The sequence below is a fragment of the Alexandromys fortis genome, unplaced genomic scaffold, assembly GCF_014885135.2.
Source record: "Alexandromys fortis isolate MF-2015 unplaced genomic scaffold, M_Fortis_MF-2015_v1.1 scaffold_10, whole genome shotgun sequence".
Lineage (NCBI taxonomy): Eukaryota > Metazoa > Chordata > Mammalia > Rodentia > Cricetidae > Alexandromys > Alexandromys fortis.
The window spans coordinates 18,252,511-18,274,347 of record NW_026067895.1 but is presented as its reverse complement, the minus strand read 5'-3'; the positions used below and the strand labels follow the sequence as shown (position 1 = coordinate 18,274,347).

At 44.1% G+C, this 21,837-nt stretch overlaps 1 protein-coding gene across 2 annotated transcripts in view; it reads left to right on the top strand.

Annotated features, from left to right (window-relative positions):
* Pank1 (pantothenate kinase 1) overlaps window positions 1-21,837 on the top strand; it is a 78,943-nt gene that overhangs the window by 40,074 nt on the left and 17,032 nt on the right. For both annotated transcript variants that reach the window (XM_050157130.1, XM_050157141.1), the window contains exon 2: window positions 12,243-12,595. In XM_050157130.1, coding sequence (XP_050013087.1) covers window positions 12,243-12,595 — 353 coding nt within the window. The remainder of the gene's footprint in view (window positions 1-12,242; window positions 12,596-21,837) is intronic.

The following is a 21,837-nucleotide window of genomic DNA, read 5'->3' as shown; positions in this document are numbered from 1 at the left end:
AACCCGCCTTTGTTTGTCCCTTTCACCAATAAAACAATAAAAGGGTAATGTATTTTATGACTATGTTAGCAGAGAGGAATGTGTTAACATTATCTGTACTACGTTGCCTTCAACCCACAAGTTCATGTTTTTGCCTGGTGTGGTGGCACAGGCCTATACTTCCAGCACTCGGGAGGCAGAGGCTGGTTGATTTCTGTGAATTTCGGATGAGCCTAAACTACATAGCCTGTTCCAAGCCAGCCAGGGGTACCCAGTGAGACTGTGTCTCACACAGAGAGGTGGGAGGGGAGAGAGGTGTGTGTTTATGGTTTCTTTCGATTTATTTTGTTTGTCGTTTGAGAACCGCACCATGTGGCTCAGGCCAGCCTTGAGCTAAGTATCCCAAGCTGGCCATAACTCATGGTAGCTCTCTTACCTCCGCCTCTCAAGTGCTGAGATGACAACTGTGTGCCACTCTACCTGGCTGGCTCTCCTGATTTTAAAGGGACTAATTAATATTAACCCACAACCCCCACCCCTGTTTTTGTGACAGGAACTTGGTGGTGCGGGCTGGCCTCAAGATCATGGTCTCCCTTCCTCAGTTCACTAAGTACTGAGATTACAGGTGTGCAACACTGCACCTGGCTTCTCTGCTATGTTGACGGCTAGTGCCCGGTGGGTTGTAACTTTGACGTGATGGCTGATGTGGGTAGCAAACGAAATGTTTCCATGGGAAACCAAAGATCGGCTGTCAGCTACTTGAAGCAAAGTTAAAGCAGTTTCTTTTCTTTTATACCACGACAGAGATGGGACTTAGAAAGACCTCAGATTATGAAGTTTAACTGTGTTAATTGTAAAAAATCAGAAGGTGTCAGAAAATTCCGGAGAAAGGATCACCGTGTTCTATGACCCGTGGCTAACAGCGATTCTAGGCTGGCTTTCTGTAATTGCTCAAGGCCAGTTTCATCCGTGGACAGAACTGCAATTGTACAGCGTGTGCCGCTTAATCACCCTCCTTGACCCTAACTGGAACTTTCTTTTAATGCCCTTAAGTTCTGTCCAACAAAATTATTTTTATTTTATTTTGTGTCTGAGTACTCTGCTTGCGTGTATGTTTGTGTACCATGTGCGTGCCTGGTGTCCATAGAAACCAGGAGATTCCCTAAGACTGTTGTTGTTAGAGGGTGGAAGCTGCCATGAGGGTACTAGGAACTGAACACGGGTCCTCTGAACGAGCACCAAAAAATCACTTCTCCAGGCACCCCCCATCAAATTATTTAAATAAGGATGTTTTGTTTCTTTGTACTAATGGATAATCATTTCTTTATCCAGCCCTGAATTTTTAGACATTGATGCTTCAGGTTTTTTGTCTTTTAATTGCCAGGGATTAAACCTATAGCCTTCTACATACCTTAGGCAAGCATTTTGTAGTCGAGGTACATTTTCGCCATATTTTGAAAATTTTATGCTAATTTCTTTGGACACATTCATAATAATGTCCTTAGGGTTAGAATGAAGGTGTCAAAGGTTGAAGAATCTGGAGCTTTTTAATACAGATTTCTGAATAGCCCTACTGTGGAATTCCTTCAACCAATAGCATTTAAGATACCAGCCCACTTTGGGCGTGGACTCATGTACTATAAATGCAGATGAAAATTGGCTGCTGGATTCGATTCCAGTTCCCAGCACACACAGAGGATTGCAGATCACTGTTCTTTCTCTGAGTTTATCCCCAGGGAAATACACCTTTGTTATACTCCATTCTGGGCTGTTGTGGAACTCTTTTGTACACCAACCTAGCCCCGTGGGAAAGATTGCACCAGTTTACCTTCCCATTTGTGGTACATATACCCAGTTTAAATTTAGACAATCTGGCATGCATTAACTTGAGAGAAACACTGACTCTGGTGTCTTTGTAAAGAGAATTTAAAGCTTGACAGATCTCTCTGTACAATAATGGGTCTCTTCAGTGTTACGGAAATCCTTTATTAAATTCTAAGGTCCTTACAAATGGAGTTTTTGAACTCTTGGTTTCACACTGTTGATATATGGCTTTGGAGTGCTTAGCATGTGTGCATTTGGGATGGTGGCGTATAAGAAATAGACCTCATACATGGTAGAAATGTACTTTGCCACTGTGCTGTATCCCCAGCATACAATTTTGTTGTCCATGGGGCTCTTTTTTTTTTTTTTTTTTTTTTTTTTTTTTGACTTGTAGAAGTCCTATTCAGGATTGAACTCAGTCGCCATTCTGGTGTGTGCAGCAATCACCTGTGGCTGCTGATCCAGCTCAACAGCCCATAGCGTGATCCTAACTTAACTGCTTAATTCTTTGAAAGAATTGTCACTGTCCAAGGCCACTGGATCAGGTACATGCCCAAAGGAGTAACTGACCATACAGGTGTCTAATTACAATTAGGAAGAATATAGCCTGTGTTACTCAAAGATACGTGCATTCTGATGTGTTTGGTGTCACTGTTTGAGCATGTAGAAATCCATACGTACTAAGGTGGCTATACTGTCACTTAGGTGCTATTCTCAGGGGACCACCATCACTGACCAAAAATTTGTGTTGTTGGCGCTTAGAGAGTGTTGCCTCACTAAGACACTTAAATCTTTGTGGTCAACTAGAGGGAGTCTCAGATTTTCCCTTAGTTCTTTATCCTGTGAAGTCAAGAGGAAATAGATTTTTTTTTCTCGCCAGACTCCCTTATATCTTTAAAATTGCTTCTGAAGCCAGTAGGAACCTTTTTCTAGTTTTTATTGTTGTTTGTTTTCTTGTCTTTGATATTTATGTTCACTATGTACCCTTAACATTTACCACAGAAATCAGATCATCTCAGATGATTCTAGTATTCAAAAAGACTTTAAGGAACAACATTGAAACCAAGAGTGGTGGTGCATGCTTTTAATCTCAGCACTTGAAGGAGACAAAAGGATCAGAAGTTGAAGGCCATTCCTGGCTATAGTTTAGAGATAGTCTGGGCTACAAACCCTATCTCAAATAAAAGAGAGAAGTAGCAAAGGGGACTGGGAGGAAAGAAAAAGAAAAGGAGTCTTTGTTTTAAGCTAACGAAGCGGAGCCAGTTACCTTTAGGCAGTATGAGATAGTCAAGTGGACCAGAGAGAGAAGAACAGGCTTCAAGAATCAAGGCCAGTTACAATGGGCCACTGGATAGTCTGTGAGACCTTTGCCATCTGGGAAACACATGCTAAACACTATTGTTATTAAATATTATTGAATATTCTTGCTTTTAATACATTGCTTCTAATGCAGTTAGTTGTATTAGACTAAGCTGTAAGTAAGGATGGCTTCTAACAAGCCTGCCCTAACAAGCCTGTCAATTTCAAGAAAGAGATCCCAGACTATCCTGTAGACAGAGATAACCAAGACCACTGCTGCTATTTATTCCTTTGTAGCTGTGATATCAAAGACAGCTCTGTGCAGTTGACAGCACTTGAGACATCTTCAAAGTCAGAGGTAGTAATACCCGCTGTTAACTCATGTCCAACAGTCAGTCAAGATCAGCCACTAAGAAGCCATCGAGTTTAATCAACAGTTAGCAAGACTCCTGCAAGGTCTGAAGATAGCAATGCTGGCCAAGTGACTAACAGCTAGCAGGTAGTTAAAGTCTAAGATGGACTGGGGTGCCATCTGTAACCAGCCTTGACAGGGTGGTAACATATGAATAACACATACTCATCAACCTGGTTGAGTAAGGAGGACATGCGTAGAGAATGTAGATCCTCCATTGTTTCAGTCCATGATATTCCAGAAAATTAACCAGTTTTAACAGAGGTTTTCCTCTGAATTTGTCCAGTTTCTGTCATTGCCTACAAAAACCCCAGACAAAGGAAATTCAACAGCCTGTTTTTCTCTTTGAAATCTTTCTCTCATTCACACACAGGACTTTGTCTCCCTTTCTTAGTTCAGTTAACTTGATTTCTCACTTTTCTATAATAATTTTCTTCAAATTTATCTATTTTATGTCTATGAGTGTTTTGCCTGCATGTCTGTATGTGCACCCCAAGCCTGCCTAGTGCCAGTGGAGGTCAGGAGACGGCCTTGGATCCTCTGGAATTGAAGTTACAGGTGGTTGCTTCTGCCACGTGGGTGCTGGGAAGCAAACCAAGGTCCTGTGGAAGAATGGCCAGTATTCTTAGTCCAGTTCCTCTGTAGATAATTCTCCATAAAGCCTGCGTTCATTTTGAATACTTCTTGAGAGTCCACATCATTAATCGTCAGTGGTGAGAGACAATGAACTTAGAGCTGCTGTCCTAGGATGGTCTTTGATGCCGACGTATGTCCTTGGGTCATGCACAGCTGAGCTGCGTAAGGTCCCAAGGCTTAAAAAGCTCTGACATCACCTACGTACTGTCAAAAGGTGTTTAAAATTCTTGACACCATGTTTGGAATGCAGTTTCAATTCACAGTTTGAGCCACTATCAGATCGACTGTCCTGGTTTGTTTTTGAAGAAAGTTTAGGAAAGAAGTGAATGTTAACCGGGCTTGCCTTTTAATAAGTCACCACACACTTCCCCGGAGTGGTGACAAGCCCCGTGTCTAATTCTGCTGAAGAAAGAGACTTCTCAGGACAACAAGCAGCCAAAGATTTGATGCAGGAGTCAGTACAGGCAAGCACAATAGTTTGCCTAAGTGTTTCCCAAGTGTTCCCACGTGGAGGCTTGGTTGCACAGGTATGTTGGTAGGAGGTGGAAGAACCACTAGGTGGTGGGACTTAAGCCGAAGGTCTGATGCCATAAAGGAGGTTGTGAAATCCTGGTCACTGCTTCCTCTCTGCCATTTGTTTCCTGGTTGATAGAGTGATCATTTTGGTTTTTTGTGGTCCTGTCATGATGTGCTGGCTTGCCACAGGCCCAGAGTTAAGCAGCTGCTAGGTCTTAGATTAGAGCATCTAGAACCATGAGTCCAAACAAACCTTTTCTCTTTGTAAGTTGAATATCTCAAGTATCTCATTATCTTAATTCAGCACTGACTAATGTAGCAGGTCCATCCATAACAACAAATAACTATGAAATCCCAGTGGCTTAACAAAACAAAGCAAAAGATTTATATATTGTCTTCATTGGGGTTTCTATTGCTGTGAAGAGACACCATGACCATGGCGACTCTCATAAAGGACAAGCATTGAATTGGGTGGCTTACATCTTCAGAGGTTTAGTCCATTATTACCATCGTGTGACATGGTGGTGTGCAGGCAGACATGTGTTCAAGAAGCAGATGAGAGTATTACATCTTAGCTTGATAGCAACAGGAAGTGGTCTGACACACTGGGCGTGGCTTGAGCATATATGAAACCTCCCCAAAGCCCACCCCCACCGTGACACACTTCCTCCAAGAAGGCCATACCTATTACAACAAAGCTACACCTCCTAATAGTGCCACTCCCTATGAGCTTATAGGAGCCAGTTACATTTAAACTACCACATATGTCAAAAAGAGTCCTAGCTGGAGGGATGATTTACTGTAATCCTGACGACTTGAGACCCAGGGCTCACATGGTGGAAAGAGAGAGCTAACCCTACAAGTTGTTTTCTGACCTACACATGCACACAAATACATGTGGTAAATTTATTTTAATTTAAAAAAGGCAATTGGCTGGAGAAGTGACTCTGGATAAGAGTTTATTGGGACAGGCGGTGGTGGTGCATGCCTTTAATCTCAGCACTCGGGAGGCAGAAGCGGGTGGATTTCTATAAGTTCGAGGCTAGCCTGGTCTGCAAGAGCTAGTTCCAGGATAGGCTCCAAAAGCTACAGAGAAACCCTGTCTCGAAGAGAGAGAGAGAGACAGAGAGAGAGAGAAAGAAAGAGAAGAGTATATTGGTCTTCCAGATGACCCATATTTAATTCTGAGCACCCACATCAGGTTACTCACAGCTGCCTGTAATTTCAGCTTCAAGAGGTCCTATGCTCTTGGCCCCCACAGACACACACTCACATACATGCACGATTAAAAATAAAGTACTTTTAAAACAAGGCAAGTCTCTATCGAAGGGTGACAGGGAGTCTACTCTGACTCATCTTCAGTCTGAGACCCAGATGACAGAGCAACCTAAGTCTTGCTATTTTGGCTAAGGGTGCTGCGGTGTTTCCAGCATCCATGCCCCTTTGCCTGGAAAGCACACACCTTGACAGCTCAGTAGCCTCATTAGGAACATGGCCCAGGTCAGTTATCAAATGGCAGGAGTTGCTGTCTTACCTCATTGTGCCTAAAAGGAAAATGCCAAAATTATCTGGTCAGTAGCACAAGTGACTGCCACAGTGCGCTCTTCTGATGACCAGATATTTGTCTTGCAGATGAAATACATCCAAATCTTCTTCAAAGGAGACTGTTCCAGTGTCCTGGCTAGTCACAGCATTCGGATGATGTCTAATTAGGGCTCTAAATTAGATGATATGAAGTCATTCTATATCAACTTGGGTGTGATCCCTATTGATTTAGAGCGGTGGTTCTCAACCTTCCTAATGCTGCGACCCTTTAATACAGTGCCTCATGTTGTGGTGATTCCCAACCCTAAAATCATTTTCACTGATACTTCATAACTGTAATTTTGCTACCGTTATGAGTTGTAATGTAAATATCTGTGTCTTCCTATGGTCTGAGCCAACACCCCACCCTGAGGGATCACAAGCCACAGGTTGAGAGCTGCTGATTTAGAGACTTCTGAACTAAAGACAAGCTATTTGTTCTCCATACTCCTTCCATTGTGTACTAACGCAGAAAATCAAAGTTCGGAAAAGGCAGCGCATACTGCTGTGCTGTTTAGGAAGGAGTGGATGGAGTCCCTCAGTAGCCACTCCAAAATACAGAAGGGATTCTGCAACCTTGTTAGAGAGGCTCTGCCCCAGGTGGAGAATGTCCCTTTCTGCTTTCCTCTGCGCTCCTCAGCCCTACCACTAGCCCTTCTTCCCCTCTGACGTCACCTCAATTAGGTAGCAGTTGCAGAGGCTGTTGTTCTAAGGTGCCAGGAGAGGCTAGCCCACTCACAATGGTGCTGCCCCCTGATTGTGCGGGTTCAGGCTCATGGCTCCCCGGCTGTACACCTTTTCAAGACGAATCAGCTTCGTAACTCTTTGAGTCTCGTCTTTCCACAGCCCTGCAGCAAAGCCGCACTGTTCCTTCCGACACCCTTCTTCCTTGTGTGTGCTCCGTGACAGGTGATTTCTGTGGAGAGTGTTGAGTGCTAACTGACCTTTCTCAGGAAGAGGCTATTTCGGTTTGGTTGCCACCAGGTGGTTTTCCCCTGCTCCGCAGACCTAACTCTTAGCCAGAAGCAAGATGGGCATGTTTAGAGCATAGTTGTGTATTAATAATACACCTTCAAAGCGCCCTTTCCTTCTTCAAAAAAAACCGAGTGGCACAAGCTGAGCTTGCCCAGGGGCATTCATTTTAACCCTTCAGATGGTTACTCCCTGACCAAAGTGTGCCCATCATTCTTCCTTAAGTATGCTCTTAAAACTGAGCATGCTCAAGAATATACCCACCCCTAAAGTAGGTTTGCTTAGAGAGGGGGCATTATTTCCTTTTGTTTTGTTGTTTTGAGGCAGGCCATGAATTTCTGGTCCTCTGCCTCCACGCCGCCAGTGTTGGGATTCCAGGCACGCGCCACCCCGCGTTTCCACTCTCACACCTGGCATTTGCATTCCTGCTTTGCGGTCCACTGAGTTCGGTTATTGACCACACCCTCTTTACCCGCTGTTGTTAAACCAGGCAATCATTTCCTGAGTTCATTCCCTCGCACCTTTACAAGTACAGCCAGTGGTAGCCGGAAAGAGCCAGCGCACGCTGCTAACATTTGACTTTCAAGTCTCAGCTCAGGCCTTAGGTATATTAGTTATCTGTCATTCAAATTGCCACAGGAAATTGTTTTACCAATTGTTTACCAGTCTCCCAGAGCTGCTTCTCACTCCGGGGCCTGATCTTTCACCTCACTGTCTTATTACACTTGAACTGGTCTCTCTCTCTCTCTCTCTCTCTCTCTCTCTCTCTCTCTCTCTCTCTCTCTCTCTCTCTTTCTTTTTGAGACAGGGTTTCTCTGTACCCACACTGGCTGTCCTCAAACTCACAGAGATCTGTTTGCCTCTGCCTCTCAAGTGCTGGATTTAAGCCATGCGCCACCACGGCCCGGCTCAGCTCTCTCTGCTGTGAAGAGCAAAGGTTTATTTATACATGCTTTCAAAAGGTGGACTCACAACAGTTGAAATTACTGATTTTTTTTTGATTTATTTATTTCATGTCCACGTGTTTATGTGCATGTCAGGGGGCACACATGGAGGTCTGAGGTCTGTTTTTTCTTGTGTGGGTTCCAGGGCTCTCATTCAGGCTCAAATACCTTCACGTGCTGAGCTTTCTCCCCAGTTTAAGGTTTCTAAAGCTTAATTGGCTTTATTTTCAATTTTAGCAATTTTCCAGTGGGCCAACCAAAGATCTTTGGTACGGGCAGGAAAGGCCTGGAAAGCAGAGTCAATAAAATGTAAATCAATCAGTCATTAGACAGGTATTTCCTTTATGGCAGGAAAGGGGAATCCGCATAGAAAAAGAATTGATAGCATGAAGTCATTTCTTTCCTCTATGTTTTGTTTCTTTTTCTCGGGGAAGGATCTCAGGAATCCTAGCTGGCCTGCAACTCACTGGATAGCCTAGGCTGGCCTATAATTTGTAGCAATCCTCCTGCCTCAGTATCCAAGGCGAGGATTATAGATAGGAGTCCCTACTCATAGCTAGGTTGCTTCTTTGTGTAAGGATTAAAAGTGGGGTGTGGGGCGGAGGATTCTAGCAGAAGCTGGCTTGTTTGGGGTGGGGTGCAGTTCCTGGTATTTTTCTAATCTCGATTTTTCGGGAGGTCAGACCAATCAATAGCTTAGTTCCAGATGGGTGTGAGTGACTCCACGGAGTTAGTTTGGTCTTTTGGGGAGTAGGGGAAGTGCTTAGTCCAAACAGTGGTCTCCTGTTTTTATTTAACACTTGTTTATGGAAGTGTTCTTGGTGAAATCCAAACATGGTCTCTTATTGTTGATTCCTCTGGTTTATTCTCACTGACCTCCTCCTCCTCCTTTGGGGATTTAGCTCAGGGCCTTGCTCCTGTCACACAGGCTACTTACCTCTGAGTTATGTCAGCCTTTGTTTTGTTTCTGTTGTACCTACCATCTGGTTTGGGGAGGGTAGTAAGGAGTGAATGCTAGCATTCTGTGTCTAGGCTGGGCATGGCTTCGGGTAGGCATACTAGTTCAGCTGGGTTTATCCGCATATCTGGGCATCCATCTGTGGCACGTGTGGGGCGTTGGCGGCGGCACGGAGTGTTCTTTCTTCCTTCCCCTTCTCTCCTCTCTCCATTGACAGTGTGGCTCTGACGGAGGCTTCGGTTCAGGCAGATCTCGCTTTCAGGAAGAGGAGTAGGAGTATACACACGCTTGGAAGAGCATTGTAGTGTGTGCAGAAGAGCATTGCTGTGTGCATGGCGGCAGAAAAGCAGGCGTGTGGGCAGACTCAGCCGTAAGGGTCTGAGGCAGGAGGCTCAAAAGTTTCAGATCAGTGTGGGCTACAGGACAAGACCTTATCTCAACCACCCCTTCTCTAACAATAGCTCCTTTCCTATCCTCCACTTCCCGTCACCCTAGGGATAGAATGTAGGTCCTTTCTTGTTCATTCGAGGTCCATGCCATGCTTCTGAGGAACAGCCTCAGTCTCTCTTCCTGACTCCTTCTCCCTGTCTCCAGGTCCTAGAACAATTTCCTCCTTAAATTAATGCAGTTCTTCCAATCTTTGTTCTTTTTTACCTTAGCCCAAACTGCTCATCAAACATTGTACTACATTTTCGTAACATTACACATTTTTCCTGCCATTTTGACGCTTTGGCCCAAAAGCAAGTGAGGCTTCTGAATAACTTGTAGAATGTTCAGGAATCTTGCTGTGCTTTTAAGAGTCAGTCATTTTCAGTTGCCTGTGCTTAGCAAGATTTAACCAAATAGAAGGTTTTGAGGGGGCTCTTCCTCCTGTCATTCTGTCTCCCATGGTTGCTGAATTCTTCCAACTGCTGATCGCACTAAAAGCAGCCAGAATACAGTCTCATTCCCTCTGTCTAGCCTCTGTCTGGGTCGCCACTCCTTCCATGTCTGTTACTTTAGCAGATCTAAGGTCTCCTGTCCTTTCTGCCGGCTCACATCCATTAACGTAGGGACTGAATGTCTCTCATCCTTCTTTGATTCCCCTGGTTTTTTTTTTTTGTTTTGTTTTGTTTTGTTTTTTCTTTTCAAAAAGGAAAAGGCTGAGGATGTAGCTCAGTTGGTAGAGTCCTTGCCTTGTATGCACGAGGACCTAGGTTCAATCTCCAGCGCCCCATAAACCAAGCATGGCACATCTGTAACTCCAGAACTCAGGAAGTGGAAGCTGGAGGGTCAGAGTTCAAGGGGATCCATGGATACACATTGAGTTTGAGGCCAGCCTGGGCCACATAAGACCCCGCCTCAAAGCAAAAAGCAAATACAAAGATAAGCATCTGCACCTGTCTGTGTGTACACTGCCCCAATCTCTTGCTTTTCTCATTAATGGAAATTTGGGGAAAGTTCTTCCAGTGAGATCAGGTTTCCTACTGTCTAGTGTCCCACAGTTTAGATAGGAGTCATACTCTTCCTTTCTTTGCTAAAGGGCAGACACTTTGTTTATAGTTTGTTTGAATAGTTGTGTTAATTTGGTCATTCTATTTTTAAGATCTACCTTTCCTATTTTTAAATTAATGTGTCTGTGTCTCTGTATGTGCACATGTGTGCCCCTGTGTCTGAGGAGGCCAGAGGTGCCGGGTCTCTTGGGAAGTGGAGTTCCGGACAGTTGCGGTAGGTGCTGGGAACAGGAGAAGAGCAGTCTGTGCACTTAGCCCTCACGGAGCCATTGCGCCACCCCAGTTACACTATTAACAGGCTTATATGTACCCTGGAATACTTAGACATTTTGTTAAGACAGGGGCCTTATTCTACAGAATCAGCTACAGCTGAGCTAGAGCTCAGGCTGCCCTGGAAATCAAAACAGGCAGTCCTTCTATCTCAACTTCCCGAATGCTAGGATTACAAACATTTACAGACTTGTTCCACACCTGGCTTGGGCCTTTTTTTTTTTTAATGTACCTTTAGGACTGATTGTTTGTTTGTTTGTTTTACGAGACAGAGTCTTTACATAGCTCTAGCTGTTCTGGAACTCACTATGTAGACCAGGAAACTCAAACTCAGAAAGATCCACCTACCTCTGCCTCTCATGTGGTAGGATTAGAGACACGTGACACCACACCCTGGCTACTTTAGTTTTATCATGTTGTCAGAACTTAGTCAAAACTGTTATCTTTGAAATACTATACACACACACACACACACACACACACCCCATATGCTAAACAAGCACTTACCAACTGTCGAATGGATGCTTTGAGTCATAAATGAAACAGCAGTGAGGTTTAGGAAAGGCTGTGTGCAGTGTAGGGATATTTTCCTTGCACACTTTTCCCTCGACCTCATGAGTAGAAAGCCAGGAGATCCTGGCAGCACACAAAAGACCTTTATTAGATCCCATCATACTCAGTTGGCAAGGGTTTATAGAGACAACCTGTAGGGTCGAAATAAAAGCATTCAAAGGCGCATTTTGTTCCCAGAATCAGTCTGTCTTGTCTTCCCTCCCCTCTTCTCCTCTCCTCTAAGGCTGTAGCCCACACTGGCCTTCAGCTTGCAATCCTCCTGCCTCAGCTCCTGTGTACTGGTGTGTATCACTGTTCCAGGCTTAGGAACGCATCCATTAATTTGGCTAAGATTTCTATAAAATAACATTTAGAGTATGATCTATGCAAGAAGAAAAGAAAATGTCTTCCAACATTGGACTAGCGCAGACAGGGCTTGGCAGGGTTCTTGAGTCCCCAAAGCAAAACTGAGGCTGACTTCGGATTCTGCAGAACGCTGTGCTGGCTCTCTTAATTCTCAGTGACTGTACACAGCTGTGGGTACCACCGGGCCTCCGTCTCTCTGCACCTCATTTTAGATTCGTGTAGTTGACCTGAGGCAGGCCGATCTCTGAGTTTGAGGCTAGCCTGATCTACAAAATGAGTTAAAGGACAGCCAAGACTCCACAGAGAAGCCCTGTCTTGTAAAACAAAAACAACAAAACAAAAACAAAGAAAAAGGAAATTTAATGTTGAATGCACGACCTCCTTGAATATCCCAGCCCTGAGCCTGCAGCCTCATTCTTTTCTCTTCTGCCCCCCAGCATTCCCATGGTTTGGTATGGATATTGGCGGAACCCTGGTTAAGCTGGTCTACTTTGAACCAAAGGATATCACGGCAGAAGAAGAACAGGAAGAAGTGGAGAACCTGAAGAGCATCCGGAAGTATCTGACTTCTAACACTGCCTATGGCAAAACTGGAATCCGAGACGTCCACCTGGAGCTGAAAAACCTGACCATGTGCGGGCGCAAAGGGAACCTGCACTTCATTCGCTTCCCCACCTGTGCCATGCACATGTTCATCCAGATGGGCAGTGAGAAGAACTTCTCCAGCCTCCACACCACCCTCTGTGCCACGGGAGGCGGGGCCTTCAAGTTTGAAGAGGACTTCAGAATGGTAGGTTGGGCTTGCCATCGTGAGATCAGCCAGGCCTCTCACGCGACCACAGTCTGGGCTGCTGAGATCTATACCATTAACCTTGGGACTTGGACTTGTCTGTGCCGTGGTTTTCTCACCCATATAAGAGATATTTGACCTGTTTCATAGTGTTGTTCCAAGAAAGGTCAAATGAGGAAATGTACCTGGTTCTTATTGAGTACTTAACGTCTGTTATCTTCACTTCCAGGGCACAGGCTGGTCTTGAACTCACCATGAGGCCAAAGATAACCCAAACTTCTGGTTCTCTCACCGAGTCCTAGGGTTACATTTGTTGCCAGGATGATTTGTATGATGCTGGGACTGAACAGCTGTATCATATGTCACAATAAGATGGTATCTATCACCTTCAGAGACAGGACGGGTTTTTCCACAGACTCTTACTACATAATCATGAGGCCAGTTCTGTGGATATATAGACTAAGACCCACAGGAAAACGTCCTATAGCTCTAACTAAAAATGATTTACTTCTTTATACCCGTTTGCTCTCATGCATGTCTCAGTTCTGTGAGTCCCATTCGGAAGTTTCTCTTTTGGCTGGCCATCATGGTGCATACCTGTGATGTACTTGGGATGTAGAGGCTGAAGGACCAAGGCTAGCCACTCTGCCACAAAAACAAACAAACAAACAAAAAACCTATATCGAAAGCATCCTCACTATTATTTATTGGTAAATTTCTTCATTATTGAACATCATCATTGAACAAGGTAGACACAGGTACACAGTGCTTAGTATTAGATGTGGAGAAGTAACATTTATCCCAGGTTCTCTCTCTATTTAGCAGTCCCTTGACATCTGCATTCTCATTTCTCCATCTCTTCAGTCAAGATACTAATCTCGCCACTGACTGGCTTCATCTCTTGGGGGTAAAGTAAGAATAAAATTAAGGGTCAAATGTAGGTCTGTTGAAATTGGAGCGGCGGGGCTGCGTCCCCAGCACCCCAGCTGCCCGCTAGCTTATGCCCGAAATAACAACACACAAACTGTATTCATTTAAACACTGCTTGCCCATTATATCCAGCCTCTTCTCGGCTAACTCTTGCACCTGGACTACCCCATTTCTAATAATCTGTGTAAGCACCCCAAGATGCGCTTACCAGGAAGATTCTAGCCTACGTCCATCCTGGGTCGAAGCTGCCTGGGAGAGCAGAGCCGGCGTCTCTGCTCCAGAGAGCAGAGCTGTCGAGTCTCTCCGGGAGCAGAGCAGAGTCTGACCTCACTTCCTCTTCCTCCCAGCATCCTATTCTGTTTACTCCTCCCACCTATGTTTTAACCTATCAGGGCCAAGGAGTTTCTTTATTGCTTAACCAGTGAAATCAACAGATTGATATATGACACTCCCACATCATAGGTCTATCTTGGAAAGTACAGGCAGATATGTGCTTGATCATAGGTGAAGGGAAGGTTAGAAGATGCCAGGATTGATCATCTCACAAAGTTGGCAAGCCGGTGAGACGTGTTGTGGAATGCAACTTTCAAAGCCTGCAGCGCAGACACCTGCGTTTTCTCACAGAACAAGTGTAATCCAGTCTTGGTAGAAAAACCTGTGATTATTGCATAGCGAACAATCATGTTGTTCATGGTGTTTAATAAAGCTGAAAGATGCAAAGTTTGCCCGTCAAAAGGTACACCGTTTCCATCACTGATTTCAGCGAGTCATATTCTGGGGATGGCTGCGATGCCACTGATAAAATCCGGGACCCAGGCTTGAGTGCACGCTATACAAACTGACCCTTCAGGGGGTACTTTCCGGAGGAGCTGGCTGCAGTCCTGCAGCAATAACCTGGCTAGGCTGATTAGCTCCAGGTTTTAACCATTTTCTTCTGTGTCAGCCTTCCCTACACAGCTATAGACTTTGGTACAACCATTTACTCAAGTGACTCATGGGTGGGGGCTTCTTCCCTGCTACAGGGATCCCGTAACCAAACAGTTTTGAAATAAAATACAGCGAAGGAGCACAGATGGGAGAACTAAACTTAAGTCCGTCATGGGGTGGGAGCGGGTGGTTTGAACCTGAATTCTAGTTCTGTTTCTGCATTTACCTGCTCGGTGACTTTTGCTGATGTGTGTTTCTCCTGTGGGCCTCAGTTTCGTCATCCGCAAAACAGTAGCAGCAATGTGGGGAGAGGGTGAGGGGCATCCAGGACAAAAGAACTAAAAGAGATAATCACATTCTTGCACTGTGTGAAGAAGCAAAGGCTTGCAGGCCTTGAAGAGGCTTTTGCATAGCAATGCCTGCTGGGTAAGATCTGGTCTTGGACTCCATTTTAATTCAGAAGGAGAGCTGACTTTGTGTGGGAATGAGATACGTTTCTTAAGCGTGTGTGTGCACCGGAGAGCCCGACGTGAACCAAGATGACCTGATAGATTTATGCAACCTCTGTCATCCCTCCATCCCTCCTCAGGGTTTGCTCATGTCCTAGGAGAAAGACTTACTCAATCTGTGTTGGCCATGAGCAAGTGTGTTTCCTAAGGTCCTGAACTGAGAAAGGTCGTATCATCCTTGAGGCAGTGGCTTGAAGCCTAATGACTAGACCAGGGGAGGGAGCATTTACTAAATGGATATTTACTAAACTCTTTGGTGTACTTCTTTATTTACTCTTCACTCCGTAAGGGGGGCCCACCACCCAGCTCCCAAATAAATACACGGAGGCTTATTATTACATATAAATGCCTGGCCTTATCTTGGCTTGTTTCTAGCCAGCTTTTCGTATCTTAAATTATCCTGTCTGCCTTTTCCCTCTGGGCTTTTATCTTTCTTCTGTAAGTCTTACTTTCCTCCTTACTGTGAGCCTGGCTGTGTGACTGGCCCCTGACGTCCTTCTCTTGCTCCTCCTCCTTTCTTTCCGAAATTCTCCTTCTATTTATTCTGTCTACTTGCCGGCCCCACCTATCCTTTCTCCTGCCTTGCTGTTGGCCATTTAGTTCTTTACTAACCATCAGGTGTTTTAGACGGACAAAGAATCACAGCTTCACAGAGTTAAACAGAGGCAGCGTAAACAAAAGCAACACACCTTTATATCACTAAACAAATGTTCCATGGCATAAAAAAACGTAGCACACCTTAAAATAATATTGACCGAACTGTTTCCATCCGTATTGGACTAACAGCTGTCTTCTGTTTCCATGATAAGTCTTGGTCAACATTAAGACAGAATTGAGAAAGATTTCTTCCCATGATTGAATAGATGATGTTCTTTTATCCAAAGCTTGTGAGGATGGATAGGCTTCTCCTGTCTTCTTTCTGTGTAGCCCTGCATCCACTCAACACATGGTTTATCGTGCCCCTTCTGTGTGCTACATGTCTCCTGACTACCTTGTGGTCAGTGATCAGATAAGCAAGTGAATGTGCAATGTATTAAATATATAGATGTTTTATATGTTTAATACACATTTTATATGTTTAATATACATTAAAATATGTGTGTGTGTCTCATGAAGGAGAAATAGACGCAAAGGAAGGATAGAGAGTATTGGGAGGGGTCCAAGATGTGATGAGGTAACACTGAAGCAAACCTTGAGAAGTAATAAATACTAGGCCGTACAGATATTTTAGGCAAGTGGATTAGTAAGTGTTAATGCACATATGTGTCCAGAGTCCCAGCTCCTGGGTGTTGTACAATAGAAAGCTGAAGACTTAGGAAGGAAGGAAGGGTCACTATATAAGCTAGGACAAGTGTTCTCAACCTAGTAGAGACCCCCACAGGGGTCACATGTCAGATATCCTGCATATCAGATATTTACATTATGATTCATAACAGTGGCAAAATTACAGTTATGAAGTAGCAACAAAATAATTTTATGGTTGTGGGTCACCACAGCATGAGGAACTGGACTAAAGGGTCTCAGCATTAGGAAAGTTGAGAACCACTGTTCGAGGAGCTGCATGGTTGTCTTTATCAGTTAATCCTGTTAATCCTTGCTATTCATTCATGAGGACCAGAGTGTGGATCCAATCACTCACACTAGGCAGCACACAACCAACTGTAACTCCAGATCCAGATCCAACATTCTTCTGTCCACACACACACACACACACACACACACACACACACACACGAACACACAGATACATACAGAAAGAAACTAAGAAAAGAATATATGCTACTCTCTGCATTAAACAGTTTGCACAAGAACAAATCACATGTGTGTAAAATGATGGTGTTGTGTAGAATCGCTGCTTTTGGAGTGTCGAACTCTTGAGTTATCAGACCCAAGCAGACGATCTTCAGCAAACTCTGAATAGTTTGCACTTGTTAGGTGTGAGGACTGCATCCCAGATATATATAGCAAATGCACTTACATTTTTAGGAAGTGTTAGTTGTTCTTTCTTTCATTTAGAATAACCAGAAAAGGCTGTAACTGATGAGATAGTCTTTGAATTAGACTCTTCTCTAGGATATTTTTGATTGAACAAGGCTCTATTTCAATTTTATTCTGTTTCATAGAGTCTCTTCTTTTAATTTCAGTTTAAAAATTTTAATTTTTACCTCTGTTTTTATGTGTATGGGTGTTTTACCTATACATATGTCTGTATATCAGTGTCTGTGGAGGCCAGAAGAAAGTCAGATCCCCTGGGACTTAAGTTACAGATAGTTGTGAGCCGCCATGTGGGTGCTGGGCATCAAACTTAGGTCCTCTGGAGGAAGAGCCAGTGCTTTTAACCACTGAACCATTCCTCCAGCCCCTATTGATTTTTTTTTTTTATTTAACATTTAGGATCATGGTCCTAACAAAGCTTCTTACTTGAGACAGGATCTTACTGTGTAGCCCTAACTCCTAATCCTCCTGCCTCTGCCTCCCAGGTGCTGGGATTGCAGCACGCATCAATATTCCTGACCTTAAGTCAATTCATGATTGGTGTATATTCGTTTTCTAAATTAATGATGTAGCAAGCTGGAGTGCAAAGCCTAGCCTAATATTAAATGGGGACCAGTGAGATAGCTCAGTGGGTAAAGATGCTTGCCAGCAAGCCTGGTAGCCTGAGTTCAGTCTGCAGAACCCTGATGGTAGCAGAAGAGGACCAACTTTTGTAAGTTATCCTTTGATCTCCACACACTCTGTGGCACACCGCCCCCATAAATAAATCAGATTAATGTTACGTGGTATATGTCACTGATAAGCCAATGAAGAATTCCACTGTGTAACCATGATCACGTGATAAATCCTGGTTATTCATAACAACACGAAACAATGTAGATTACACATAGCTTTGTAGTGGGATGCTTTATCTGCTAATTCTGATATTTCATGCTCTGCCATGCTTCATACTTTTCTTAACTTCAACAAGAGTATTAATAATGCAACATATTCTACCCCCCCCCCCCCCCCCCCCCCCCCCCGGCCCCAAGAGACAGGGTTTCTCTGTGAGTGCGAGGCCAGCCTGGTCTCCCGAGCAAGTTCAAGGACAGCCAGACAAACCCTCTCCTGGAAAAACAGACTAACAAACAAAAAACAAAAACATAACAAAACAATAACAACAAAAAGATATTCTTTTAATTTTTGTCTTAAAAAGAATCTGCAGATCTCTGCTTTGAATAGGCTGTGACGACAGTCTGGCTGAGTGAGGTCAGGGAAAGGATGCTTTCCTCATGCGGGTTTCAGTGTTAAGACTTCCAGGAGGTCTGCGGAGCTTCCTCAGCAGGGCAGAGTTCTTACTGTGCAAACACAAGGTACTGAATTCAGCTCCTTGGCACCTATATGAGAAAACCAACTGTGGCTGCACATGCCTGTGACCCCAGACCTGGGTGGGAGGGAGTGTCAGAGGCAGGAGGATTGCTGAGGATGACTGGCTCTCTCTGCATTTAATGAAGTTAGGTTGGGATTTTGGTCAGAAGGAATTATCCCATCAGAAGTGGTAGATCCTACAGACCAAGGCTATTGTTCCCGGAGCTGATCGTTGCACTACACCTTGGCTTACTGTGCTATGTTCAAACTTCTGGAATCTTAATGGCTCCAGTAGTTCAAATTTTTCATCATTCAAGGCCCATTTAAGATCAGAATTAGAACAGAGACGGTTCTGTGCTGCATCCCAGTGTTTGTTCAATAGCGTATGTGGCAGAGATCCCAAAGATGAAATTGGTTAGGAATATTATGCTGGCTTAGTTCGTGTAAGTTCAGTCTATGCTATTTGCACCGTGGTGAAATTGCCAAACAATACATTTCTCAGAATATATCCTTGTAATTAAGCTGTAGGTGACTGATTAGTCAGCTTTTGGTTACTCTAATAAAATGTCTCAGGCAATCTAGCTTTATAAAGAAAGCTGTATTTGGGCGTGTAATGGTTCACGTCTGTAAGTCCAGCACTTCTGAAGTGAGGCAGGAAGTTTAGGAATTCAAGATCATCTAGCCAAGACATTCTCATTCATTCTCTCTGTCTCTCTCTCTCTGTCTCTCTGTCTCTCTCTCTCTCTCTCTCTCTCTCTCTCTCTCTCTCTCTCTCTCTCTCTCTCTCTCTCTCTCTCTTCCTCTCTGTTTTTCAAGACAGGGTTTTTCTGAAGCTCTGATTATTCTGGAACTCACTCTGGCAGTAGATCAGACTGGCCTTGAACTCAGAAATCCACTTGCATCTGCCTCCCAAGTTCTGGGATTAAAGGTGTGTGCCACCACTACCTGGCTAGATTCTCCCTTAAAGGAAGAAAAAAGGGGCTTATTAGTTTTGAACCTTGAACTTTTTTATAGGTAGGATCTGCTTTTAGTAGTGGACTGGTTTCCTGTCTCAACCTTCCCAAGGCCACCATACCAGACTTTAAAAGTCCAACAGAATGGTGACTTGGGTGTAGAGTGGATGCTCTTGGCAAGAGAGACTCAGAAAGCTCAGTCAGCTTCCAGTTTCCAGAGAAGACATACACTCTAGGGCAGGATGTACCATGGAGCGCCACTTGGGGTAAAGTTCATCAACCCATCACTCTCTGGGAACCATGTTCTGAATACATGGATTCTTGAGGAAAACAAACAAACAAACAAAAAAAAACAGTATCTAAATCATATGTAAATGTGCTAATAAAGAATAAAACACAGTTGCATTTTCTTGGCTTACAATGTGCAAAATAAAAAATAGCTAGTTAGTTGCCAATGTGTAGACGCCAAAAGATGCATGCTACATTTCCCCTTGGCTGAAGGTGACTACAGAGTGAGCAGACTGTCTTGTTGACACAGCCCTCAGCAGTCTGTTGCCTTTAGCCAGTCCATGGCTTGTTTTGTTTTCTGACCCTCTCTTATGGTGTCTTTGTGTAAGAAAACTCTGGCCCGTTGGAAAGCTTTTCTCCATAGCTGGAATCCGAAGGATGGGTTTTAAACTTTTCTCAAAGTAAATTCAGGTGTACAGACAAACTGAGTTTCAGATTTCCTGTTTGGAAATCTCTGTGTCAGTTTGACCCATTCACTTCTGGGACCTTCTTCCTCTTTAGGGTCTACTTCCTAAGGGCTCAACAAAAGTAACCTTTTTTGCTTCCCTTTGTTTGGGGGCTTTAATGACCTTCGGCTCAAAGAACCTCTTTCTTTCTGAAAAGATGTATAGGAGAGATGTGTGCTTCCTCCTCGCGAGGTATTTGGGAAAACCATTTTAAAGGGAAAGGTGACATAACAGTGTTTCAGATCAAAGTTGTATGTATGTGTTTAGTTCACTTATCTTGACACGGGGGTGGTAGTTTCAGGGTATCCAGATAGACAGATTGCCTGTGTCCATATTTATGATGTTGGCTCTGGGAGTGGCTGTCAATATTGTTGATGAACCTGTGACTAATATTTAAGCAGGTTAGCCTATGTTTTCAAGATCGGCTGATGAAATCACCACTTTTCAACCTGGGGTGACCCAGGAAGTGACAGCTTTCCTTGTTCATTTACTGAGTGTTTATTAAACAGTGATTGAGGGTAGCTTTTTGCATGGTACCAGGGCACTTCTGAAGTACAAGACAGCCTACGACCAGAGCTGCCGGTTTAAGTCTATGGAACCACGGTAGACAGAGGACATAACATGTGCCCACTATGCTCCACTATAGGGCAGTTCTTTACCCATAGCATTGCCCTCTGAGAATGTAAATCATCTGCATCTCTTTTAAAAGTTTCACTTGATAAGAACAATGTTTGGGGGAAGATGTATGGGATGCCTTTGCTGTGGGCCAGTTAGAATGCTTTTCCCCATGTGTCAAGAAGACTTTGATTACTGTGCTGGTGACCTAGTCTAATCCTGCACTGCAGGCAGGCCTAGGATTCCATCCACATGTTGAATAGCAAATTCAGATGAGGGACAGGAAGTCAAGTTTCCTTATAGCTGCTGCCTTATGTGTACGTATACATGTTCTTGTCTGTGTGTGAGATGTGTGGGTGGGATATTGCGCGTGCTATTACTCTTCACCTTCTTTTCTGAGGCCAGGTCTCTTGCTGAACCTGGAGCTTACAGACTTAGCAAGGCTATCCAGCCAGCAAGCTCCAGGGATCCTCCTGTCTCTACCTCCCAAGAGCTAGGATTAGAGGTTTGAAGCCAGAATGCCTAGGTCTTTAACATGAGTTCTGGGGATCCCAAACTCTGGTCCTTTACTGCCCCAACCATCTCCCTAGATCTAGCATTCCATTCCATTTAGCAGAATATCAAAGTCTATCTAGCACTTGTGTAGAATTTTTTTTCCGCAAGGCCCCATAAATAGTAGCGGCAAATACGATGAAAATAGAATCACTGTGAGATGTTTGCTCTGTGCTAGTGTGTCACTTGAGGAAATCTACCTAGCTTCTTATTGTAACCACTGAATAAGGCTAATAGTCCCCAAGAAAATGATCACTAACTTGGACCTGAGACAGTGTTAATAGGAATTAAACTTTTGAGGACATAGAGTGGCCACTAGCTGCTCAGACCACCTACAGCCACGTCTATTCTTGCTTCTCCTCCGTCCCTGAAAGAAGTGGAGGGGGTTTGTCTCTTCTTATCCACCTCCCTCCCCGTGGTGTCCCACATCTGGCTTGCCTCTGGCTGACCTGCTTCCTCTCCAAAGTATCTTCCTTTCCGATTTCATACCACATATAATTCAGCACCTTTTTTTTTTTTTTAATCCCCAACAAGGGGAGGTTTTACCTCATAGAATTCTGAAAGGACACTCTTGGGCCACCCTAACTAGTGAGCCCTTTGTGTGTGGGGTGTGCCGTGAGGATAGCGTGTGACTGTCGTAATCTTCACGGCAACACTGAGAAGCTAGATAACTCACCCAG